This window comes from Falco cherrug, chromosome 2 (assembly GCF_023634085.1).
Source record: "Falco cherrug isolate bFalChe1 chromosome 2, bFalChe1.pri, whole genome shotgun sequence".
Taxonomy (NCBI): domain Eukaryota; kingdom Metazoa; phylum Chordata; class Aves; order Falconiformes; family Falconidae; genus Falco; species Falco cherrug.
The window spans coordinates 106,298,570-106,325,253 of record NC_073698.1 but is presented as its reverse complement, the minus strand read 5'-3'; the positions used below and the strand labels follow the sequence as shown (position 1 = coordinate 106,325,253).

Sequence of the window (26,684 nt, the reverse complement as noted above, 5' to 3'; positions counted from 1 at the left end):
TACCAGAACCTTGAAATATGCATTGCTAGGTTTTTGAGTTGCAATACAAATACTGTAATTTTTTAAAATTCTATGTTGCTCTGTTGCTTCACAATGCCACCGTGTCTTATGTTCATACATTGTGGATGAAACCACAGCAGCAACAGAGTGAATCAGTGAGTCCTGTTTCCACTGTTTAGAAGGCCCAGATGAACTTTTGCAAATTATCCAGTTGCCAGGTCTGGGAAGCAATTATTTTTAAGTGAAAGTGAAATCACCATTTCCTGAAAAAAAACACCAAACAACTTCAACTATGAAAGGGATGGGGAGAAGCAGAGATTAATAGGTAGCTTCTTAGCTGGTGCAAAGTAGCACTGGTAAGGAAAGCTCCTCTGGTGCCATGTCACCAGGCTCTGTGTTTTCTTTCTGCAGGAAAGAAAGCAGCAAGTGGCTGCAAGTAAGATGAAGACAAGCCTGGAAAACTTCTGCAGATAATTATGAAAAATCATACTCAACAAAAAGACTCAAAAGGTCTCAACACAACTGCATTTATTCTCACCCCTACCCCACCACCCCCACCCCTTCCTCTCAAGAGACTTGTGTGATGAGATGTGCAGAAAACAGTGGAATGCCAGGAAAAATCACTGTATATAAAATTTTGGCTAAGAAACCAGCATAAAGCATGTCAAAAAATTGCTGCATAATTTACTAAAGACAGAATTTGGGTTTTTCTCTGCATATTATTAATTCCACTAGAAAAGTGATGGTATTGTGGATGCTTGGAGAGTTTCTTTAGCTATGCAAATCTACGACTATTTAATTTCAACATGGCTTTAGGAGTTGGCAAGCTAACAAAGTTTTGCAGAGACGTAAGAAAAAGAAAGAAGACCTTCTCAGTATCTATGGCTGGTATTCAACATAAGATTCCCATCAGTTTGGAGGGTTTCATCCATTGCTATCCATATGTCATTTCTGAGACAGCAGGAGACTTTGCACTCAGGAAAACTTGTAACATCTTTCTAATTTTCCCCACCTCCTTTGGCTGAACTTCACTTGAGAACCAAGATAATTCAGACAAACTTGAACTCCCTCATATTTGCAACACAGGAGTAGTTAAAAAAGATATAGAGCCGAAAGGCTTTGATTACCAGATATTTTAAAATTCTTATTGTATTCATGACAGGTTTTGGTCATGCTTTTTCTGCATACCATCAGTTTTACATGAAGAAAATGCTGAATCTCAGATGCCATGGAGATTTAAGATAACTTCTCCATTTCAGAATGCATTGTTCAGTACATCCAGTTTTAGATCACAGCTCAACTTACCTATAGATGTAGAAAAAAATATTTATTGGCTTGGAAGACTAAAACCTACATGTAAAAAAATCTGTATCAATCAGACAAATAATTCTGCCATTAAATCAAAAAAGTTGGTAGCAAAACACAGCAGTGCTTGAAATAACTTTCCATTGCTACTTATAAACTTCCAAGGTTTTATTTAGTAAGAAACTGATCTCAGGTAGCTTTAAAGCTGTAGGAAATCCATGAAGTGTTTAAAAAAACTGATTAATCTGAGATGTATTGACTTCAAAACCTGGCTATAAACACCAAAATGGAAAATGACTTACCAATATGCTGTACATATATGGTCTATAGCTGAGTTCTGAAAAAGATGAAGTTGACTGGCAAACCATCAAGTAATTTGCACACAAGGTGTCTTTTAAACCTATCTGTAACGATCTATGCCTTTTAAAAAGCAAAGCAATCACAAATACACAAAGTAACAAAGGAACTCTACAAACCCTATTTGTAGAAAAAAACTTAACCTGGAAGAACAAAGTCTTTAAAGTGGTCCTTTGAAGAGGTCCAAAGAGTTACCCCAGGGTATTTTCAGAGTGACAGTAAGGTGAATTTGACTGCAGTATCTTCTCGGGCAGTGAGAAAAGGACTATCCAGTATGTACATACCTGTATGGATGGATAGAAATACATTTTATAAGTTGGCCATAGTACATTTGTGTTCTTGCTAGGGAAAACCCAGAGCGGGAAAGTCTATAAAGCTTTTAACAGATAGGAAATCCACACGGACCTGGCTCTTGATCCCGTTCGCCAGCCGGCAGGCCAGTCCCTAAGCCCGGCCGGCCCGCCGGCGGGGGCTGGACGTCAGCCGCACCCCGAGAGCCGCGGGCGCGGAGCGGGGGTGGCCGGGGGGTGGCCGCCGGGCACCGGGTACCGTTGCCGCTCCCTGCCCAGCTCCGCGGCGGCCGGCGAAGGGCTCGGTGCGGGCTCGCCGGCCCCCGGCCCCCTGCCCACCCGAAAGCGGGCTGTCCCCGGGCGGGACCCTCAGCGTCGCCGCCGCCCCCGCGCCGCCGGGCGCCCCCACGGCGGGGTCGGGGCTCGGGCTGGCCGCCGTCGGCGCCTGCCGGGGGGCGGTGCGGGGGCGGTCCCGGCCGCCCGCCTGGGCCGGCCCTCGGCGAGGGGAGCAGATATAGACAGGGCCGCGGGGCGGAGGGGCGGCGGCGCGGAGCAGGGCGGGCGCCGCTTCCCCACCGGCGGGCATCGGCCTGCCCTGAGCGTTTCTCGGAGGGGACCCGGCAGCGGGGCGGCCGCTATGGGGTCCGGAGGCGGGCTGGGGCTGGCAGCGGTGCTGGCCGTCGCCGTGCTGTGCGGGCCCGGGGGGCTGGCCGGCCGCGTCCTCAGCGGTGAGTGCGGTGGCCGGAGCGCCTCGGTGCGGTGCGGCGGCCGGTGTGGGAATTCCGCGCGTACGGGAGCCGGAACCGCGGAGGGGACGCAGTGGCACCGGACCCGCCCGCGAAGTGACCCGCGTGCTGCGGGCGGGCTGTGACACCGGCTGGGGGGCGCGCCCCCGCCGCGGCGGTCCCCAGGGCTCCGGCGGCCCCGCCGCTCTCGGTAGCGTGCGGCGGCCGGTGGGGGACCGGGCCCGGCAGCGCGGGGAGCCGCTGTAGCCGCGGGTCTTCGGGGGCAGAGGGCTGGGCTGGCTGTCCGGCCGCTGCCGCGGTCTCGTCGGTTCCTGCCGGTGTGGTGGCGTCTTGCACTGGCCGATCTGTAGAGCTGATTGATCGCCTGCATAACGCGGCTCCGTTTTCATTGTTCAGAAAGACAGAGCGTGTACCTGCTGTGCTGCCTTGCTGAGGAACAGCTGTACGTTGAGGTTGGTTTGCATCTATGCAGGAATGTTTCTTCTTTGTAATAGAGTTAGGAGGAAAAAGCAAACTTCTGAGAGCATACGGGGTAGTCCTGGTACATGTAAGCATGTCTACAACTCTCAAAATTGAGAGGAAGACAATACTTCAGGAATCTGTATCTAAACACGAGCTTGGATTTAATTTAAGGGCTGTAGGATCACTGTATTTCCATCACACAGAGGCATATGCTCAGAAGCAGCTAAACTTAATGGAAAGGCTATTTTTAATTGTATTTTGAGTCAAATCCTCCAAGTTAAAGCTAACCCCCTCTTGGAGGCATGTTGCGTGTGCAAGCGCATTCATAAGTCTTTCTTGAAATGAAGATTTACACACTTGACTGCACTTGTGTGTAAATCTCTGTGTACCTACCTCTCTCCAAACTGATCTAGGAACACCACGAATTACTTCTGAATGATTGTTTCAGAGGCTGTCATGATGGCACGTCAAGAAAACTTTTTTGTAGGTTTTTTTGGTAGCAAATATTTGGTTACTGAATTCAGATACCTCTCTTCATTGCTGATGGAGTGCAATAAGCGACTGTTCTTGTGATGTCTTATTTGAAGCAAGTTTACATGCGGAACTGTGATGTGCTGTTTGGCTTCTGGTAAAACTGCACCTTCTAGGAAACGATCTCTAAGTAGCAGTACTTCCAACGTTTTGAAAAAGCTTGCCTGCCTGAAGTGCACCTCAAAATAGTTCATCTGCCTCTGTTGTAATATGAATTATAGAGTCATATATGATACAGCAAAGCTCTTAGTTTATTGATTTGTGTAAATACTATGTAACACTTATTTTCAGGAGTAGTGAAGATCACTCATCCATGAGATGCATTTTACATTAGTAGCCTCAGTCAGGAGTCCATGTGGGGCAAAGAAAACCCTGTCCCTTAATCTTACAGCTGAAGCTTCTGCATTTAAGTGAGATGCAGCAAAATGAATAGAGGTCCAGCTTTTAAAACAATGTGTAATATGTGTATGCTGCTTAGTCAAACTGTTCCTGGATGCATTTAAGACTTTGGGGTTTTCAAAGAATATAGGCTCTAGACCGTATTTCCCCAAAGGACTTCAAAGCATGCGTGTCATGTCACTGTATTATGCAGCTAATGCGTGGCTAATAGAATACGGGAGACATCTGGAAGTGACTTACAGAAGGAACCATTTCTGTACTATCAGGTGTATCAGCTGAAATTGTATTCCTTAGATAAAGATTCTCTAGACAGTAACAGCCAAATTTATTTAGTGTGCTTATGCCAGAATATTCTGATATACTGGCAGGAGAACTTTTCATTTTTCCTCAGGGACCACACCCCTATCCTGCCACATGCACATGGATAGGTCTAGTACTACTGGTAGTTGTCATTTTTTTTCAAACAAGAAATAGTACTATTGAATTATGGGGGCAGTGTGTGCTGTCCACCTGACTTCCTTCTAGCTTATCTGTATATCTTAGGTAAGAATCAACAGTTTAGACTTACAGGCTTACATTTAAAATCATAAGTCTGCATCTTAAACAGACCTGTTTCTGAAAAATTGCTGATTTATGCTTCAATCATGATAATATCGAATGCATGGAAATCTCGCTGCTCATTCCAAAAAAGTTAAATGCATATTCCTATCACTTGAATAGAAACTGTTCCTGAAAGTGATTTGAGTGTTGGTTGGACCTTGTAGAATGGTTCCCATTTACTGCAGTTAGTTTGCAGCAGACCTAGAAATAATTGCAAAACTGCAACCATTTTGACCATAGTGTCACGAAGGCAGAGAAGGAAGGATCAGCCTTTTCAAAATGCCTCTTCCTTAGGTAAAGGTTTTCTGTTTCTTATTCCAAGTTACTTACCCAGGATATAATTAAAGTGATTATTGGCATAAAAAAATTCACACTTGGGTGTTATTTCTTCATAATCTTTAATTTAGGAATTCTTGAAGAGCAGTAATACAAATGCTTTGTAATTTGTAGTGTAGTTAAACAGATGTTTTGTGAACAGTGCTCACAGCCTTCATATTCTAATATCTAGTGTTGCCAGAGAATTGATTCTTAAAGAAAAAAAATCAAAGTAGGCTCAGGAGAAACTGCTGAGTCTGCCTTGCTGTCCCATGACATCATGAAGAACAGGAGGTGATGATAATGCAGTTTGCAAAGATGCAATTACTTTAAGTATCTATTGGGCAGGAAAAATGCAAGCTAATCTTATTACTAATCATTTAACAGCCTATGTATTAATCATAGATGTTATAGTTTAATGACTGCTGTTTGCTGTCTTTTTGTATTTCTATGGCTTCTTAAATTTTGCTCTTTGTTGCTATGCATCAATAGCAAACTAAATACTAATATGGTATTTTAAAGAAATACGGATCTAATTGAGTGTAACAGTATTTGGATATATAAAACACTTAATGGAAAAAACTACAAATATTTGATGCGTCATGAAACGACAAGAGTTTCCCCTAAACTTATTTGCCTATTTGCTTCAAATGCATTTAAAGGTGTGGATACGTTCATTCGCACAGATTATGACCAGGTTTAAGCTGGTCATAAAGTATTATAAAGTAAGATAATTAAAGAAGTATCTTCACAAGTAGTGAACTGAATAGATAACAAACCCTTTTTTAAAAGGCACAATTTAATTTAGTTCAATTGGCTTGGCCTGCTTGTTACGCCTGAATTTTTTCTGTTAGACTTTCAAGTATTTTCTGTAGATGAAACCTTCTAGTGTGTTGTGGGGTTTTGTGTTTTTTGGTTTTGGTCTTTTTTGTTTGTGGGTTGGTTTTTTTTTTGTCATGGACTGCTAATTATACTAAATTTGTAGCTCAGAACTTGAGAATTTATAATTTGAAAAAAACCTGGCACTCTCATCTATGGGATACATATGCAACAGTTGTGTATTGAATGTAATGTTTTGTTGGGAATGCCCAGCATCCAGTTCCATACTAGAAAAGCTTTTAACAGACACACTTGCCCACATGGTATGAGATTATTTTTTATTATTATTCAGCTGTAGGTCTCAGTAATCACTAAAGCTGACACTTTGAGAACTGAGGGAAGTTTGGCACTTAACTCCTAGAATCCTTTTAATTCCTTTCCTTATGCACCTATTCTGAGCAGTGGCTTCTTGGGGACAAATCAATGATCTAGGTTCTTAAAGTGAAATGAGGTGATGGCTCTTGGATATAATACATGTTTCTACTAAACAGGCCTTGCTCCTAACCAAGAAATTCCCTAATACCATGTGGGAAGATATATTGTATGAGGTCAACTGCTGTGACTGGTGTATGGATGAGAACAGTTTTGATAACCTGAGGTGTGTGATGGTGGATAAGTCCTACAGCAGTGTAGAAATATCAAAGTACTTAAACTTCTAGTGTTTTGTCTCAGGTGAGCATGCTACTTATCTAGGAATATAACTTCTCCTTCTTAATATCTTGTTTAAACATAGAGGAAGGCATTGCAATTCTCAAACTCATGATTGCCAAGTCCCAGTGCCATACTTGGCTAACGGGCTCAAGAAAAGATACCTACCACGGAGGGAGCTACCATAGTGCGGGACAGTGTGGATAGCCTGCTTGTCTGCTACAGCCTTTTCTTGCTCCCAGTGAGACAAGGCTGGTGTACAGTCCCAGCGCAGCAGCTAGGTGCAGAAAAGTCCCTTGCCTTGTTGAAGTCATGTTCTGTACCTTGACTTGACTTTGCTGTTAGTTCAGGTCTGATCCTATGCAGATCAAACCCGATTATGAGATTTTTGCAGGAAAACATGCTATGGTTCATAAAGCACTCTGTTCAGCACTTTCTTGAAACTTATTCTCATAAATATTTTCTCTTTGCAAATCTTTCATGGATCAGAAAATATATATAGTACTAATGTGAGATAAATAAGATGAAGCAATGACTTGATTGTAATTTCTACACTGTAAGCCCATACTCATACCTGTCACTTGCTAGTTGGAAATTAGAGTCTCTTGCTTAAGCAGTCCCCATTCCACCACTGACAGACAGCAGGACCTTCAGTTCCAAGCAATCTTAGAAAATGCTGGGTCCCTAACTAAATCTAAATGTAGCTGTAGTATGTAGCTAATCACTCTAAAAATGCCTCTTTCTTGCAGTTGTCTACACAGTGAGGCCAGTGAGTCAGCTCAGATGTGGACTGTGAATAACTAAAGTTTGGTGGGATGAAGCCCACGCTGTATCTCAACGGTTTCTTCCTATACGTGGTTGTATACATGTGATGTGAATTAACCAATCATGCTTTACTTTCATATGACCTTATTATAAGGATAAATTACCCTAAGAGAAAAATATTCTAACTTATTTCTTCTCCCCTCAAAGGTCCTTTTTATTTTTGCTTTAAGTGAACTGTCACCAATTGTAAGATCCCATGTGGTTTGGCTTTTTGCGCTTTTTTTTAAAGTAGAAGGTGAAAGAGCAAAGCAAAAAAAAAAGCAACAAATTTGCTGTTGCTTTCTCTTTTAATTGTGGAAGTACTGCAGAAAGATGGTCACCCTATTGTACTTTTGTACTGAGATGTATGTGAAGTGTTCTACCCGAGGAAATTAAGTCCGTATATAATGGACTAAACTAATAGAATATAGTTTATATTCTTATATATTTATAGTCTATATATAGTTATATATTTATATTCTATATATATAGTATATATTTATAGTCTATATATATAGACTATAATAGAATAAACTAATTTCACATCCACATGTATTAAATTTTACATACATTTGTGGCAAATACAGGTATCTTGGTAACAAATCCATGAAAATGCACTTGGAAAAAGGCAGTCAAATTTTGCTGAAAAAGAATAAGAGAATGGACTGAGCTTTCTCTGGATAATGATTGATGAAGAGTGTATCTGCAGTGACTAAAGACTTATGAACTGTTTCCTTCTAGAGAATAAAATAAGAAATAAGCAATTAGCAGAAACTATCAGAAGTACTTGAATTTATGCCTGTGGGATCCTGTTGAGGGACTATATTGATGTAAATAAAATTAGGTATGTGTGAAAATGCCTGCTGGTTTGGGACAGGAGAATAGGAATATTCCCTGCTCCCCTAGGCTGGCACACATTATACTTGAGCCATTCAGAGTCTACAGTTTTTGTCAAGTCTATTTGACAACATGCTAACAACTTACTAGCTGCCATATTATGTCTGTCTTAAAAGCATCTGGGAAATCTGTTCTGGTCTTCACAGCTACACCGAAAACTATTGATGAAGGGACTTAATTTGCCAGTCATGTCAGTGTTTGTCACTACTTATGCTTTTTTTTTATTAAACAGCTGAAATGATGGAACACTTTTGGTGTGTCTTTAGGCTGTGATGTATTAAAAAATTATACGTTGGTGTGTATACAAGACTAGTTAGAAAAAATGAAAACAGTCAAGCAAAAACACTGCTAACAGCTTCAGCAGTAGGTGGGTTTTTAAAGTTCTGGTTAAATAGTGCATATCCTGAAGCAGACTTGAGGATGTGTACATCTTTCTAACACATCTTAGTTCCTCTTACTTTGAATAGGCTCAAATAGATTCCACTGATACTTGGGTGTTACCATTGGCCTACCTGCTTGTGTCTACAGGGTTATTTATGCCCATGAAGAGTGTTATACTTTGGGTAGTTATGTATTTTTTAAAAAACATAATTCATTGTTAGGGACCCTGAGATCCTAAGTATAACTTGCAAAATAAAATGCTTGTGTTCCATACCCTGTGTTTTTGGTGACTTTTTTCTTCTTGCCAGTTGAGAAGATGCAGACTGTACCATGCTGAAACGCAAGCTTATCATGTCTATGGATACCAGCGCTAAGTTTCCAAGTGCATTGTCCTCATGCTTGGTGATGCCAAGGAGCTTGCATTGCTCACCGTGACGATGTTACTAGACCTCTCAAAAAGAGACAGGGGAAAAACACAGGTCTGACAGCAGTCTCTGTTCCCTTCTCCTGCATTAAAAGGAAGGCAACTTCCCGTTTTTAGGGAGTTGTCTTAGCAGCTATGTTAGCACTTTGCATGAGCCCCTAGGACAGTGCAGTTGTGCGCAGACACCTTTATAGAAGCAAGTGTCTGTCTGCTGTGATGAGCCCTACGATATATACCTGTAAAGTTCACATGATCAGAAGAGAGGAAAAGTTATTTAAGGAAAAGCTAAATGAATCTCAGGCTTTAAATTTACAATGTGCTAGATATCTAAAACAGAACTGATGCCAAAAAGTAGGTGTGTTTCACTCAAAGGAACGGAAAACTGTCAGGATTGTAATGATTTGATTTGGGCTAGGGGGAAGAAGTACTTTTATAGACTTCTTTTTTTTGACACTGACGTATCACTTGTATCAGTGACTAAAACTGTTTCATAAAAATGGATATTTATTTTCAAGTTGGAGACACCCTGTATTGATTTACATAATTGTAATCATATGTTTTCCTGCAAGGGTAATTATGAATGTTGAAGTGTTGCTTAGCTTCTAATGAGATTTAGACACCAAGCTACTTCTTTACCGCCCTGTTATCAGTGGCCTGAGATACCTGCCACATGTGCCAGGGCTGAGAAGATAACTAAGAAATGAATGTGTGTGTTACTTTGTGAAATGAATAAGTCTATGTTGTGGTTTAACCCCAGCCAGCAAGGAAGTACCACACAGCCACTTATCCCTCTCCCACCTCCCAGTGGGACGGGGAGGAGTACTGGAGAAAGTTAAAACCTGTGAGTTGAGATAAGAACAGTTTAACTGAAAAAAAATATTATATAATAACAACTGCAATTAAAAGGGAGCTAACAAAAAGAGAGGAATAAAACCCAAGAAAAAATAAGTGATGCACCATACAGTTGTTCACCACATGCTGACTGATGCCCAGCCAGTCCCTGAGCAGTGATCAGCCCCTCCTGGCCAACTTCCCCGCAGTTTATATGCTGAGCATGATGCTCTAGGGTATGGAATACCCCTTTGGCTAGGTTGGGTCAGCTGTCCTGGCTCTGCTCACTGGCAGAGCATGGAAAACTGAAAAGTCCTTTACTTAGGGTAAGCACTACTTAGCAAAACCTAAAAGATCAGCATGTTTTCAACCTTATCCTCATACTAAATTTAAAAAAAATACAGCACTGTACCAGGTATAGGAAGAAAATTATCCCAGCCAAAGCCAGGACAGTCTGTCTGTCGCTTACCTGCTTGGTGAAGATGGCAGCCTTTCATGTGGGCAGGTATTCTAGTTCCCAGTACATCAAGAACAAGCTGGTGTCTGAAACTCCACATCCCTGACTTTGAAAATCTAGACAAACTTTGTAGCCTGCTCTGGGGAAGGCAAATCCTCCCAGCACTGTATTCCACACAATGAAAAACTTACCTATGTTTTGCAGGACAAGGAACTCTTGCTTGCAGCTTCCCAGGACCTAGAATGGCACAGGTTCTAAGCACATAGAGGCTTTAACAAACCTTCCCAATAATAATCTATTCAGATCAATACTTGTCGTATGCATATATTTTTTAATCATCTTTTACTAATTGGCTATCTTGCTGCAATATGCAGGGAAACTATCAGATTTCATTTAAATTGCGTTTGTATTCAGCCACATGGCAAAATCCAGGTGTTAGTGATAAGTAATAATCTTTACTATTTAAATCAAAAGTGCCCAATGCTCCTTTCAGACTGTCTTCTGATTGCTGGGTTTCGTGCAAGTGTGGCTATTATGGGTCTATTGAGAGTAGTGTTATTCAGTAATAACCAAGTCAACTCCTTGTCCCTAAAGGTGCTTAGAAACATAATAGCATAACTAGTAAAGGCTGATGTACAGATGAAAAGTCAATTTCAGCAATAAATGAACTGATAAACACTTCCCATGGCAAAAGAAAAAAATAAAGGCAGGGACTGGGTTGGGACAAAGCTTCTTGTGTAGTGTCATATTCTGCATAACTGTGTTAGATCTCTGTATGAATGGTACAATACAGTACTTTTTACTGACAACTTCAATCATCCCCTGTTTTCTTTCTCTGTGAAAGTTGCAGTAATCCTAGAGATGGCTGTTTGGCTGGTGTCTGAGGACCTCTATCATCGTCTTTGCTAATTCACAAGATATGGGATGATTAATGGCTAAAGATAGATTCTGGCCTGTGTTTGAGAGAGGAAGAATTTGCTTTTTGCCTATTATTTTATACATGCTATCTATACATCTGTAAGTTTTACATGCTAATGCCTAGGAAATTAGCAAGAAGGGGACTCCATTACCAGTATTGTAAGAAGCCTGGCTAATAGATGAGTTTTGCACATTAGAAAGGTTGGGGCCAGCCAAGGTAAGCCACCTTAGACATTGTCTGCATGCTAATGGCTGTATGATATGATTTATACAAACTGTCTGCCTGTATACATATCTACCTGAAGTACAGCTACTTAATAGGCAAATGTGGCCCTCAGCTATTTTATGTAATCCTTTAAAAGGGACTTGGAACCTCTGGGAGTTTTTCACAGAAGAAAAATCACTTTAGACAAACTGTATTAAGACAATTAGACACACCCCCTAATGCAGACAAAGTATAAATCAATAATGAATGTGTTTTCTCTCTGCAGACTTGGTTATTAGGAGAGTGGGAGAAAAAAGTACCTATTAAGGTATGGAAGAGTTAGCTTTGAAGATATTAATACAGATATAGGCTGGCATATGATTTGTATAGCAGTTGGTTTTTGAATGACAGAGTTGTGAGCATGTGGAATTCCTTAAGCTGCTCAGGAGCGTGAGCTGAGCAATATCTGTGATTTGAATACTGGCTGAACTAAAGAACAATGTGTCTTCAGTATCATAAACCTTGGGAGAGAAGATGGCAATTTGCTTTTATCATAAATGAAGACAGAATGTAATTATGAAATCTTATCACAGTAGTATTTTTTTAGAAAAAGTAATATGAATCATCAAAAAAACCAAATTAAATTCAGTAGATGGACACAAATATGATGCAGTAAAACATCATCATCAGTAACATAATAGAGCAAAACATGACCAGCAGCTGAACCCAATCAAAATCTGACTGGATGATACAAAGGTCACTTGACAAGATGCATCAGCTTTGAATCAAAATGTGATTAGGAAAATTTAATACCTTTTAGCCTCTTACTGGTTACATTCTGAAGTGCATTACTGGAACTTGGCTTGGAGCACCCTGTGACATGAGGGCAGGTGAAAACAAATGGTGCCCAGTGTCCTGCATGCTGGTTACGCAGCCCCTGAGGCCAATATGCTCATACAGGTTTAAGACCAAGACTAATCTTCACAACACAAGCAGAGAAATATTTTTTAGCCAGTGGAATATTTTGGTAATTTATGTAGATTTCTATCTTGCTGTTATTTCATGATCGCTTTCACTTATGTCCTTGTGTCTTTATTTTGCTTATTTTCAGAGGCCCCCATCAGCCTCATGCTTGCCTTTGGGACTCTGATCAATGTTAAATGTTTCACATTCCTTTGTACCAAATGCTTCTTCGTGTTTTCTGCTGAATCCTTTATCTTGGGAAGAAAAAAGTCACGGTATGAAACCGTGATGGACATTTCTACAGCAGGCTTTGTGCATCCCGTTGTTCTCTCCTCACACATGCTATGCACATATGGCTGCTGTTCCCCACAAATCTAGGTGGATTCTAATGGCAGCGGACCCAGAACTTAGTTTGTGAAGTTCAAGAGTAAGAGGAATGGGATTTACCAGCAGGGAGCTTATCTTCTACCTGACATCTTCAAAACCTCCAGCTGAGTCATGGGTATTCCTCAAGATAATGGTACCCCTCCCTCGTGGCCCATGGGGGTGTAGCTGGGCCTGATGCTCTTAAGGAGAGAAGTCTTTGAGTTGGGTATTTTATCAGTAATTTCACTTCTAAATGACATTTTGCTATAACTTCTGTCATGACAGACCTAAAGGAACCTATTATTTCTGCATAATGAAACATCATTATTAAAACATAATGGAGACATAACTGACTGAAATAACAGCTGAGAACTTGGTTGTTTCTCCTTTTCTTGATGTGATTTCCACCCCCCCCCCCCCCCCCCCTGATTTATCTGTAGAAATGTTTTAACTAAGTTCCAAGTATTTCAGCTAAAAGCTATCCTTGTTTTAATGTTGATATCAACACATTTTGCTATGGAGCTGCTGTGTGACATCCAAAGATGGAAACTGATCTGTATGGATGGAGGTGGTAGGTAGCACGTCTTAGAGCAAGTATTGCTGTACTCTTGCTTTCTTCAGCTAACAGGATGGTGAGACAAAGTGAGTTCATGTTCTCTGCAGTAGCCAACTAGAGCTGCTGAGGCTGAGGGAACAGGGCCAGAGCTGTGTGGTATGGCTGGTGTACGTAGGAGGGGTGGAAAGAACAAACCTGGCGATGTTTCCATTAAGGAAACTGGGGAGACCCAATCTTGCAGTTTTCCAGCTGCGAAAAGAGAACAGTCTTTGTCCGTTTCTTGTTGCTTCAACACAGCACTCTCCCCTCAACAGGCAGGCAAGCAATTGCTGATGAAAAGGTAAGGCTCACAGAAAATGGTTCACGACACCAAGCCAAGAGTGGTTTTTTTCTATTTCTCTGCCTACTTCTGACTAGGGTCTGGTCTGTTCTGCTTGAGTGAGGGAAGATGGGTCAAGGATTAAGGAGCTGATACACTTCATGAAAGGAAATATATAAGCACTCCACATCTGCAGATAGTCAGGTAGAGGTGGTTGAAACCTTGTCTGAGCATTTGTAAGGGAAAACAAGAATCAGTTCTTGGATCTTATTAAACTAAATAGATCTTTGGCCTCATGCTGAAGGGAGGACTAAATACAATAGCATGCCTTTTTTTTTTTTTTCCTCTCCCTTTCTGGGTACCCTGTGAGGAAACAATTATTTCCTTCTTTCATCTCTCAAGCAGCACAGGGCAGATTTTGTGGGAAGGTTGTAAAAACCTAACTTGCCTCTATTTATTCACGTTGCATAGTATCTTAGCTGATTCATTCCAACAGACATGCTTACAAATCTAGTTACTATTCAATTGTGATAGAAAAATTGGAATTCAATTTATGCAGTTGAAATGGCAAATGTTGCTTTAGAATTAACAGTGGAGTCTTTGCTGCAAAGATGTTAGAATGTAAAATAGCCCACAGTTAATGTTTCCATACTTACCTTGTCTGCTACACAAGGTAGTCCATTCTGTAATTTTTCATTGGTAAATTATTTCTGCTTTGTAGTCCAGAAATTAGTAGAGAAAGCTGTAAAAAAAAATGAAGCTTGAAAACTTGACATCTCAGCATGTTCCAAGAAGAGTATAAAACATCAACTGATTTGCCAGCTATTAAGGCACAACTGCAGATTTCCATTAACACATTGAACCAGCTTTGCTACAGCAGCTAAAAGTCCCCTTCAAAAGAAGAAAGAAAAAATTCAGAGTAGGTCATTGCCTAAACACAGGGACTAAATTAACTACAAAAAAAAAAAAAATTTCACAGCTTCTTCCAGAAAGCTTACTACTCTGCATCACGTACTTCGTTCACACCGGATGAGTCTTAATGCCAAATATTTCTTGGTTTCTTGCTGTTTTCTTTGTTGTCTTCTAGAGGTATATTCTTGCACAAATGATCAACCTGTAAGAAGGAGATATTACTTCTTTTGCCACAGGTGTAGAGAGCAACAAATGAAAGAGAAGTAATTTAGGAGTTGGGTTGTACAGAAATTTTCACTTCAATGCTTTCACTTTGTAATACTTGATTTTAGAGTTATTTAACCCTGCACAAGCATCTGCAATAACAATATCCTCAAAGATTGGGGGAAGGAAAAAAAAAAAAGTCTTCACACAGTTTCAAGATTTTTAACTCACTATTCATTTCACATAAACCCTTGGGCCTTCACATCTGTATTCTGGAAGGCTCCAAGAGGGCTTTCTGCTCCGAACACACGACACTGGAAAGCTGGGCATGTATTAGGGGCTGTGGTGGCACCTCTCAAGCTGCTGTGCTGCTGTTGTGCATTGCAAGTGCATGTCCTTCTCCCACTCTGTACAGTCCCACCTGCTTTCCTCATCTTGGTGCAGGTGATGGAGCTGAGCCTTGACACTGATGCAACCTCTGTGTTGGAGCAGTACACAGCACAACTTAGGGCTTATAGGCACAAGCTTTATAGCAGCTAAGAAATTTGGCAACATGAGTGTCCGTGCAGCAGCTGACTGGGAGATAAGTACCCTGGAGAAGCTTTGTCAGTTAACCAGAAAAGACCTATTTGTCCTGTTGGAGAGGTCATTTGATTCAGGTTTTGGGAGCGTCACAGAAGAGCAGAAACTGTGCATGAGAACAGAAAGTGAGGGTGGTGCTTCAGGCACCTGAGAAACACATGGGGAAGGGGAGTGGGTGCACGCGTTACAGATGGAAAGCTGTAGCTGTTTCCTGTGGAAGGGAGGCACAGCACATGAATTGAGATCCATAGTGGCCAGCCCACTCATCTCGGTGGATTGAATGTTTATGACTAAAACAGTGACAGGGTTATTTTGATACCTGAATTGCTCACTTACTATTCAAGGAGGAGTATGTGCACAGAATGAAAGGAATTGTGAAAGAGTTTATTTCTAAAAATTTTCAGGGAAATAAAAAGAACAAGACAATGGACAAAGCACTCTCCATAAATCTGCATATACATCTTGAACTGATGTTTTCAATCCAATCTTTAATTGCAGGGAGAGGTGTGGTCCCCTTTCCTTGCAAAATATTAGTATCCTACATAATTCAGTGCCAGCCTTGGTATATTTGTGCTGTTATGGACATATGTGTACTCTGGCAATAAGCCATTGTCACTCACCCAGTGGAGAAGAGCAGCATTTTCATCAGCTTCTCCTTCACTGTGCACTCTATCCTGTAATGAGACAGAGCTCCCTGGGAAAATAAAAAGGTTATGATCATGTTAACAAAATTTGAATTGCAGCATTATAGAGGAAGGGAACAAGCTGTGATTTCACATGCAGCTTTCATTTTTGCACTTCCCACTTTTGAGCATGTGGTGTTATTGCTTTGATACATTGGTAATAGGGGTATTTTTTCTTTTGTTCAAAGAAGCTTTATAAATAAACCCATTATCTTATATGCATCTCTAACAAGGGGTCTGCCCCTTGATTCTTCAGCACTATTGCCCTGCTAGGACTATGGCTCTTACTAGTTGATTGATAGCAAGGCTCTTAACCTATATGAATAAAGGGAAATGGCAGGAAAGGAATTGGGATGTACATGGCATTGTCAGGACATTATCAGAGAAAGTCCAAATAGGTACTCTTTTCTGATCTCAAAGCCTGGCTTTTTTCCACAAATATCTGTGGCATAAGCTTGTCCTTACATTAGGTTATTCTTGTTCCTGTATAATTTTGGCAGATTAACAACTCATGAACAAATGACTTTTCAGAAGTCTGCCTGCCAAGCCAAAGTAAGAATGAGACTGCAAAGATGCATCTCTTACTAATGGTCCTTTTCCCAAATGAACTTTCACAGGGTATTATAAAGAAAAGGTTTCAGAAAAAAAAAATTTAGGTAGATTGCAAGAACTGTGGGAAACACTAGAAGGCTACACGTGTTTATCCCTACTGCCCCTGTAATTTAGCTTTCCGCAATAAGAAAGATCTGAAAAATAAGAGTTACTTTCAGATTTAGCTAAAAGTCGTGAGATGATCCTGTTTTTACATTCCTATGTTCATGTAGCTTTGATACAGTCTGCTTATTCTCTGCAAATTCTTGGATCTGTGCTCTATGCAAGTAGAGAAGTCTTCAGTCAGCTCTTGTGCTGTATGCAGTCTGCTATGGGAAGTATGCTACTTGTCATTACATACAAAAATGAAGCAACGCTAAAGCAAGAAGAATTAACTTTATTGTATCTTTTAGGCTTTTTTGTTCACTTTGATGTTTATTCTGTGTAGAAAAACAGTGGCTTAAAAACCTTAAGTACAGCTTAAATTATAGGATGATGTTGCTGTTTCCCAGTCCCAATTTACAATTTTATTTTCTAAGGTAAAACAGCATAAAATGTCTTCAAAGTTAAACCAAAGGATTATTTACATGATCATGTATTTGGATTTGCTTAAGCATGAGAGTAAATACAATTTTTTCAAATAGAAACCTGACATGGTACAACAAAATACTGTCCTTGCCAAATTTTCTAGTAAAATGATAGTTTTTTTTGATTTCTAAAAATCTAGGTATTGCCTGTTATTTCTTTGTTATCCTTCAGTAATTCTTCCTTAGTTAGTAAAATAAACTCTCCTACTTTTCTTTTCCAATGATAAACTTCTATACTGACAATACTTGTTTTAAGAGTTGGTTAATTTTTTTCCTTATATTTACAACCCTTCTCCTGTCCCTAAATAAACATACTGGATTTCAGCTGCAGCTGATCAGCGAGTTTGTTCATTCCACATCTTGTGTATGTTGAATAAGCTCTAAAGAATCTCACTAGTTGAAGAAGGTGATAACTGCTTTTTCTTTTTAGGAAAAAGGCATGTGTCTTGGCGAAAGAACGGGGATGGATAAGCACTATTTCTTCATTGGCTTTTGATTCTTTCCACAGATACAGCTCTGAAAGCATCACAGGGGTTTTTTTTATGGTATCTGGATAGTATTGTGGTATCTGGCAATACCTGGAGTTTCTGTTGGCTGTGTTAAGGGTTGTTAAGAGTGTGCCTGCCTCCTCCAGCACCTCTAGCCCCAGGGCTCCCTCCAGCCCCAGGGCTCCCTCCTGCCTGGCCACTGGTGCCCAGCGCGGTACCCAGGGCCCCTCTCTGAGATGAGGAATGTGGCTGCTGCCTTCCCCTTCACTGGTTCAAACAGTAGCAAAACTGAGCAAGTATCTCAGTGCCACACCGACAGGACATGGCCATGGCCATCATGCAGACTGCCACAGAGAAGGCGCTGCCTTCAGCAGCACCCATGTGCAGGACCCACAGAAACACAGACAGGCAAGTTCCCTCCTTGTCAGCTGGCAGGGACAGAAGGTCACTAGGGGAGACACACATCCAGACACGCACACATCATGTTTTACTTATGACTGGCCTTTCTTACACCACTTCTCTTATACCCCCTTCTGTCTATTCCCCTTTTGTTCCTCCCCATTCCCTAACCCCATATGTTCCCTCATCAGACTGCATATTCCAATCAGACCCCACAACATCCTTATCAAGTTGCAAAATGCTGTTTGTCTGCAGTTTCTTGGTAGACCACCAATTTGTGTGCCTGAGAAGGTGGTTTTTTGTGTGTGTCTTGCCATTATGTTTTCCTGTCAGGTTTATGTCTCTGTACTTTGTTTCTTTTCTTAGTATTCCTTTTTGCACTGGAAAAGTCATTGACCAGATACCCTTAAAAAGGCAGACACTCTCCTTCCACACATCCTTACAGGTTGTATTTAGCAAATTATAGCAAATAGTAACTGTGAGGTCCTTGTAAATACAGCCTCTCAAGGTTAAATAGCAGAATCAAGGAATTGCTAGCTGCTTCCTGCCACTAACATTGAGAATTTTAAACTTTTTTTTTTTTCCTGATCAAATAGCTTTGATTTCAAAGTAGAAGTGGAGTTGGTCTATTAGTATTAAAAAGTTAAGAAGATACCCTACACACAGATCCTGGCTTTAATAGAGGGGTCTGATGGTGCAGTTCTTAAAGCAGAGAACGTTTTTCCAGAAGGTAGTGGGACGCTTCAGTGTCTTAGAGAGCTTCACAGGCCTTGGGAAGAAAGCCATATATTCCCATTAATTGTATGACATCTGATATTTAAGTTAAAGCTAGGGTTTTCAGCAGTGTCAGTGTGTTACCTTAAGTCCTTTCACATGGAGGCACAAGAATAAAAACCTACTGTCCTCCATCACTGTATGTATGCTGTGCTGTTTTTGGGGTGGGTTTCTTTAGGGTTTTTTTGTTGGTTTGTTTTTCTTTTTTTTTTTCTTTTTTTTTTTTTCCAGTTGTGGTATTTGTTACTATACTCTAAACACTGTCATATTTATACTTTTCAGGTCAAAAGGTGTGCTATGGTGACTTCAAGCATTCTTGTTACAAGTTAGCTTACTTCCAGGACTTGTCTAGACGTGTGGGCTTTCAGGAGGCCCGCCAAGCTTGTGAAATTGATGGTGGGGCTTTACTGAGCTTGGAAAGTGAAGCTGAGCAGCAACTAATAGAAAACATGTTACAAAACCTCACTAAATCAGGCTCCGGGATTTCTGATGGTGATTTCTGGATTGGGTTGTGGAGAAGTGGTGATGGACTAGCCAGCTCAAGTGCTTGCCCTGACCTCTACCAGTGGGCCGATGGAAGTATTTCATCATTCAGGTAAGTCTGTAAAACTGCTTATAGAGAAGGTTTCATGGAAAGAAATGGAAAGTGAAATATCTGGCAAGTCTTCTAGAAAGAAGTTTTGAAAACTTGTTGCCCTATGAAGTTAGTAGCATTATTCCTTAACTTCTACAGATAAAGAGGAGCTGCCAGCCACTGTTTTGAATTTGAAGCTGTAAAGGGATGGCATAGTATGGCTTCAGCCTACAATTTTCTTTGTTCCCATCTCATGAGTTTGCCTCTGTATGGCTTTTGGAGATTTTTCTGCCACGCATGGAGTCTTTAGGATGTGGGCTGAGAGCCGGCAGACAAATTCTTCAAGACTCTGGGCAGCTTGAATCAGGGAGCTATCCACCAAGTGAATGAATGCATGTTATTTAGAGGAAATTGTTCTGTTTCTACCCTGTCCTTTGAAAAGCCTTTAATTTCCTGACTAAGTAAAAAAACAGGGTAGCAGCAGCTCACAGGACCCAGGGCAAAGGGACGGGTAAGAGTCAGGTAAGAAGGAAAAGAGGTAGCAGAGCGGTGGAGTGTTAGTTCCTCAGAGCTGCTTAAAAAAAACTCAGAGATTTTTTTAAGATACAGAGATGTGGAGCCCAGGTCCTAAACTCCTTTCACAGAAGGAGTTGTGGGAAAGGAAGCATATCTTTGAAGAGGATGGGGCCATTGGGACTGACACATCTTCACTGATGTAAACTCCTTTACTTGGCATCCTGATGAACCTTACCTTCAAAATGTGAAAGTTTGTCTTTATGTGTACCACTAGAAATTGGTATACAGATGAGCCTTCCTGTGGAAGTGAAGCCTGTGTTGTGATGTATCATCAGCCGACTGCAAACCCTGGTCTGGGGGGGCCATACCTTTATCAATGGAATGATGATAGATGCAACATGAAGCACAATTTTATCTGCAAGTATGGCCCAGGTAGGTGTAAATAAAATTATATTCCACAGGAGGGACACTTTTTTAGAAAAAGCAATTGCCTCTTCTTTTATTAGGGAATCTGCAAATGTCTTGCGGCCTGTGGTACTGATTGCTTTGGTCTGTGAGTGCCTGAGCTGACATTAACATGGGATGTAACTTATCAAATCTAGTGGTAATTTAAATAAACCTGTTTGTATTCAATAAGAATGATGGTTAGCTTCACTGCCATGCATTGCCCAGTTTACTTTGATTTAACTCATTCACTAGTTATTTTATTCTCCACAAAGTGTTTTAAGTGTCCACTTCCTATCTCCCTTGCTTGCTATCAAGTACAATGACCAAGACATCTCTTGGTCTTACTGTAAAACAACTACACTGTCCTTGTAGTTGCAGACCTCTACCATTTTAGACCAACTTGTGTGATGGCTGTTTCAATAAGTTTTGGCTTAAATAGTGAAGTCCAGAACAGCAGGAAGAAAATTCTGCATTTGTGAATGTAAATTTATACATATGAAAAGCAGATGCACACTAGTTCAGATGGTGACAGAAGAAGCCAGATCTTGGGCAATTTGGCTATACTTCCAGACATGACATAGGTTCTGTGTATGTCAATAGAGGAAACATGAACTATAAACTAGAACTTAGTGCAAACAGAAAAAGGACATGAAAAGTAAACTTTCAAGTTGAGCCTGTAACAGTTTCTAGTTTTGGTGGTACTTACAGTAAATGAAAACTTGTTTTTCAGCAAGATCATGCAAATATTTTCAAATAATTTATGACACGTCTGCTTTTCAAAAACTAAGCTGAAAGTAAGAATGCATATGAAATCCTACTCTTAGCAGCTATTTGACCTACCTAATTCTTCAGTTTGCTACCTGCTTTCTTTATGCTTATGATCTAGAAATAATCATACTCTTTGTAGAGATCCATCTGTCTGCAGAGATTCAGGCTATTTTCTTCCTGCAGTTTTGGTAGACAGTTTTCTCACTGTCTAATATCTTAATGGGGATATTAATGACAATTAATATTGCAAGCAAATATTAAATACTTGGAAGACTTGATATACCCACATATTTTACCCACCCACCCACTCACCCCACCCCACCCTGCCCCAAATCTGATCCTGCTTATAAAATTATTATTGACTATCACTATCTCCAGGAGCTCAGTTACCATCTTGGTCACATAGGCCATTCAAGGAACTGTGACATAAACAGTTTTATCACTTTTACAACTGATAACAAGTATTTTGAAATAAGAGAACACTAAAAATATTTTAAGTTGTTAAAATAACAACATTTTTATGTCAGACAATGCAGGTTTGATTAAAAGAGCTGGTTCAAGTATATTTCATATCTTTAAAAACAAACAAATTTAAGTGAAATAATTATTCTATAACAATGAACTGCTACCATTCTAGTTGAGATATAATAAATAATTTTTTTTTATATTGTTTTCACCATCTGAAAAAATGCTGGGTATTTTGGCTTGGCAGAAAACAAAATGACAACAGTAACAATGAAAATGAATTTGTATTTCTTTCACTATGTTGAAATATATTACTGCTGTGTAATGAGGTACATAATAAGGCAGACCATATATAGGTAGATTATTATTATGACTGACATTGTTATGCAGCTAAATATAGTACAACTGAATTGTAGCTATTTATTTTTCAAGCTGTTGGAATAGTGCTTTCTAGCAAAACAGACTATTCTCCAGAAATGTATTTTTCTATCACATGGAGGAGCAGATGTATAAATGTATATAAATAGGTGTATGGTATTTCTTTCACTACCTGAAGAAAGTACCACAGTGTTTGTAAGAAAATTACATTTGCTATCTAAAACCTAGTGAGACTTACAAATGACTTTTTTTTTTTCTCCCGAAATCGCTGTAATAGCTTCAGCATCAACCATTTGCAATACAAAATACATCCATTTTACCAGGAGTATTAAAGTGCCACATGCAGATTGAATTTCACTTTGTTATCTGAGTATATTGTTTTTCCACAACTTTCCTGTCTCTTTAGTATATTGGTGTATGATACCAGTCATAGGCCAAAACACAGAGGCTGTAGGTGACCATGATGAAGTTGCATCTAATTGTATCAGCAGCAAATTCGGGGCAGTGCTCATTAAGCAGTCTTATTCAAGCAGCAACTACATTTCTGGTAGTCACATTCATTTTCCTAAGCCCTTTTTATAGTACCTCCCTTGACAACATTTACTGTTGCAATATTCAGTCTGGCTTTATATCATATTGATCATTCAGCAATCTTAAATTTAATTATGGGTTGGTAATTGCAACCACATTTAGTTCCTGTCCAGCTCCTGTAGTTTTGATTGTGCAATCAAATTAAAAACTCATCTCCCCTTCTGCTGACTAAAGCCAGCAACTCTGATATTTTGATGTCTTTACATATGGCCAAACATAACCAGTTTTTACCAGAGCAGATGAAATAATTGCCTTTGTTCTAGTAGGCTTTATTTCTTCTTTGATTTCTCCCAGCATTTTGGTCTTTCGTCAGGACCCTTGGAACTGCATGCTCATAACACTATCATGCTAATATAATCTTACGTTAAAGGAATGTTATTCAAACAATCATGCAGGTTCCATTCCTATGCCCAGTATGAGGTAATTAATTCTGTAATATTTGTAAACATTTACGTGTAACAAGAGCCAAAAGTTTAACTTGCAAACCTCTGCAATCCAGCTCAAAGTGATGAATTGGTTCTCCAGTTCTGATGCATTACAAGAAATATGATACTATAATTCCTGTTTCGGTGATTTCACTTCCTTATGTGATGTGTTAGAATCCACGGCCCTTGATTTGTATTTTAGGGCTGCCTTTTGCAAAACTAGACTACATGAAGCTGACATCTAACCTCACAAACTTGCACTGTTTTGTTTTGCTTCATAGCCAACATTCTGTAAGCTTTACTTTGGAAAGGTGAATAAGACTATAAGTATTAAACAGAAGCACTTCTTTTCTTATGTTGTTTTAGGATCGTCTGCACAAATGTAACTTTGAATATGTTAGGAGTTTTATTCAGCCCAAGAAATTAAGGTATTCAGTAATTTAGTCGGTAACCTAGCAGAGGCCACCAAGAATTGCAACTAGAATAAACTATAGCCCTTTTCTAAGGAGCAAAAAAATATGAACTGGAAGTGATTTGACACTAGTTTGCAAATAGCCTCTGGTAAAAAGATTAAATGCTGAAGAATTAAACAATTATTGTTTTGAGGAGTGTGTCTGTTTCTCTGATACTGCATGCAAAATGATGAAAACACCTGTTTTATTACACAAATTTTTTTGTTCTTCAACAATCAATTTCAAATATTGATTTAACAGATAATGTCTTACAAAAAGAATTAGGAGACAGAGCGGAGCCAGATTACGGTAAGAAATTTTGAAACATTAAATTGACTTGCAATGGTAAACACATAATTGTAAGGATAGTTTACGAGAATTTACAAAATAACTCAAATATAACAGGCATAGTTTAGAACTGAAACAGGAAAAATGAATTCTTCAGAGAGCAATATCTTCAAATATATGGCTGTTGTTCAGAACAGCACCATTCATAATTCTTGTTCCAGATGTAATCCCGATTTTGCAATAAAATTGTGTTTACACTTATATATCCAGCAGTTTAATCAATCCTGAAAATGCTCATTTTCCAGTATAAATTAAGATGTAATTAGTATTAATTTTTTTAACAACATAACAGCCATATTTTTTACTCATTATTTTCCTAAAATGTCTGATATCCTTTTCAGATACCTTTCCAACTGTGCCAGCAGGAAATCCTTACGACACGAGCAAACCAGAAGATCAGTATCATGTTATTGCTACTGAAACAGGTAATGTGGTTGTATGAATTGAGTGTTCTGGTAAAAATATTAACAGTGGACTCTGTTAAATGGATCTGTAGCAACTTCCATTATTGTCAATGGGAGGAAGCAGTCTGTTTTCCCAGGAAATGCCCTGGAAATGTATACTTTTGAATAACATTTCAAGAGTCATTCTCTTTGTAACTGTGGAAACAAATCATTTCCATGTCTCCCCAAACACTGAACCACATCTACAGTTTACCAGTCCTTGAAATCTGCACCGTTGTGTCTGATCCTGGTGAGTCTCTGTCAAGGTGCAAGATTTCACCAGTATGCACTCAGCTAAGGAGCGTCTCCTTCTAGGCTGTGGTAACCAGTGCCTTGCCCCTCTCCATCTCCTCCCCACCTCTTTCCCAACACATGTAACAAACATGTGATGCATATATTATCTTTTATATCTGATACTCGGTACTCATAACAAAGACACAAATGAGTCGTTCCCAATAGAGCATGAATTGTTCAGTTATCTGTAGAATAAGCACTGTGCCATAGCTCCCCAAGTACCCTGTGTTTAAGGAACACCACATGCTAAGAGGAGTTAAATTCTTTGCTGAGATTTCTAGTAGAGATGGCACTTCATATCTTGGAAATGGATACCTACTGCCTAGGAGTTTGCTGTAATGCCCCAGCTACTTCATTTAGCAATTTATGTCCTGACTGGAGGCCCGAGGTTCATGAAGAATTGTAGCATGGCCTCAATTCAAGGAATTGAACATCTCTCAGGAGCAACTCAGGATTTTACAGGATTACACCATAGGATTAATGAAAGCTGGTGCTCCGTTTCCACACTGTTTGGCTGGATTTGAGCTGGTTTTCCTAACTGATTTTCCCGTTGTTTGTAACCCCGGAGGAATGGATATACTGATGAAGTGTATTTTGAAAGGAATAATACTGTTTATATAAAACTCATGAACGAACCTAACCTGAACATTCACATTTATTCTTGCTAGTGAAAATATGTTCAAAAGAGGACAATGGATAAGAAAGTCTCCACAATTTGTATGTTAAATGCATACTGTTATAAAACATGGGCATATAGTTACTGAAAAATAGTCGGACCCTTCTGGAAGTTGTAGATCCCGTCTTGTACTGTAGGCAGATAACAAAGTCTTAGCTTGTACCATTTCCTACTCCTTTTATCCAGGGACCTGCAGGGGAGCACCTTTAGCTCACTCCTGATTAGTCAGGGGAGTGTATATTTGTCTTCTAAGGGGAACGGGGAAACAAGAGCAGGATTTGTTCCTCTTGTGGTCCTGCATGGGTGAGAATCCAACATGTAAGGGCAACTCAGTAGACAGGTTGTATGGACTGTAAAATTAATAGGCTGCGAAATGTACTCTGTTAAAATACTTGAAATTTCACTTACAAAATTGGAAATCTCTCATTGATGCATATATAAAATGTAGAATTTAAATCCTTAAGATATGTTTTGCATATTGCAGTGGAAGTGCTATTTTATTCTTGATATTGCTGAATCTTTTTTGAGCTTTTTGTATAGAAGGAATGTATAAATGTTCTTTTGTGTAAGAATGTATTTCTGATTTTTTACTCACATGGTTAAGAGTATTTCAACATGGGAGACATTAATGAGAACTTTTGTCTTGTAGGTATAATTCCAAACCTAATTTATGTCGTAATACCCACTATACCACTACTGCTGTTGATACTGGTGGCTTTTGGGACTTGCTGTTTCCAGATGCTTCATAAAAGGTAAAATATACTAATCCATAATGGTCTTATAATGCAGAATTCATATTTCCATTGGCAAGCTATTCATACTGAAAGACTGCTTACACCTGTCCCCAAATATGCAAATAAGCATCTTTTCATCTATTAAAATCCAAGTCATTTACAGCTGTTACAACTGAACATTCACCTTCAGGTTTTTCCACAACATGCTGAAATAGTTCCAGGTCTCTCAAAGTATATTACCATTTGGACTTCACCTGTTTCTGAAGAAGATATCTTTGCTGACCATTTGATAGGCTCAGCTATTGTCAGCACTTTTGCTTCATCTCTTCCATCATGATTACTACCTACACAACATCTGGGCTATAGGAAATAATAGTGAGGTTCTCACTGATACAGTGTGAATGCAAGGACTCATCTCACTTTCTGACCAAAAGTGCAGTTTGTTCCAAGGATGAACCAAAGGGGTCATCAGCTGTTTGACACTGTTTCAGTGTGCGTACCATACCAGCAACAGATGGGCCACTAGAGCAGACAAATTGAAAACAAAATGAAAAAACATGTTTTGAGCCACACGCCAGTGCAACTCCTTTGTACATCATATATCTGCTGAAGATGTATAAAGTATATAGATATGTGTACATAGATGTAGTATCAAACAGATGTGTTATGCAAATAGGAAACACTTCAGCCTATGAAACAG

At 39.7% G+C, this 26,684-nt stretch overlaps 1 protein-coding gene and 1 long non-coding RNA gene across 11 annotated transcripts in view; one reads left to right on the top strand and one right to left on the bottom strand.

The window, feature by feature from the left end:
• Positions 1-2,360, bottom strand: part of LOC129735390 (uncharacterized) — an 85,648-nt gene extending 83,288 nt beyond the window's left edge. The window contains exon 1 of the long non-coding RNA XR_008730967.1: positions 1,947-2,360. This is a non-coding gene — a long non-coding RNA (uncharacterized LOC129735390). The remainder of the gene's footprint in view (positions 1-1,946) is intronic.
• Positions 2,361-2,495: 135 nt separating this feature from the next.
• Positions 2,496-26,684, top strand: part of CHODL (chondrolectin) — a 45,332-nt gene continuing 21,143 nt past the window's right edge. For 8 of the 10 annotated variants that reach the window (XR_008730998.1, XR_008730999.1, XR_008731000.1 and 5 more), the window contains exons 1-6: positions 2,496-2,680; positions 19,156-19,468; positions 20,238-20,395; positions 23,751-23,798; positions 24,179-24,262; positions 25,900-26,002. Coding sequence is in view for 7 of the 10 variants with exons in the window: in XM_055702717.1 (XP_055558692.1) it covers positions 2,590-2,680; positions 19,156-19,468; positions 20,238-20,395; positions 23,751-23,798; positions 24,179-24,262; positions 25,900-26,002 (797 nt within the window). In the remaining 3 variants the exon portion in view is untranslated. The remainder of the gene's footprint in view (positions 2,681-19,155; positions 19,469-20,237; positions 20,396-23,750; positions 23,799-24,178; positions 24,263-25,899; positions 26,003-26,684) is intronic. The other 2 variants (XM_055702722.1, XM_055702723.1) reach the window with 1 other exon arrangement.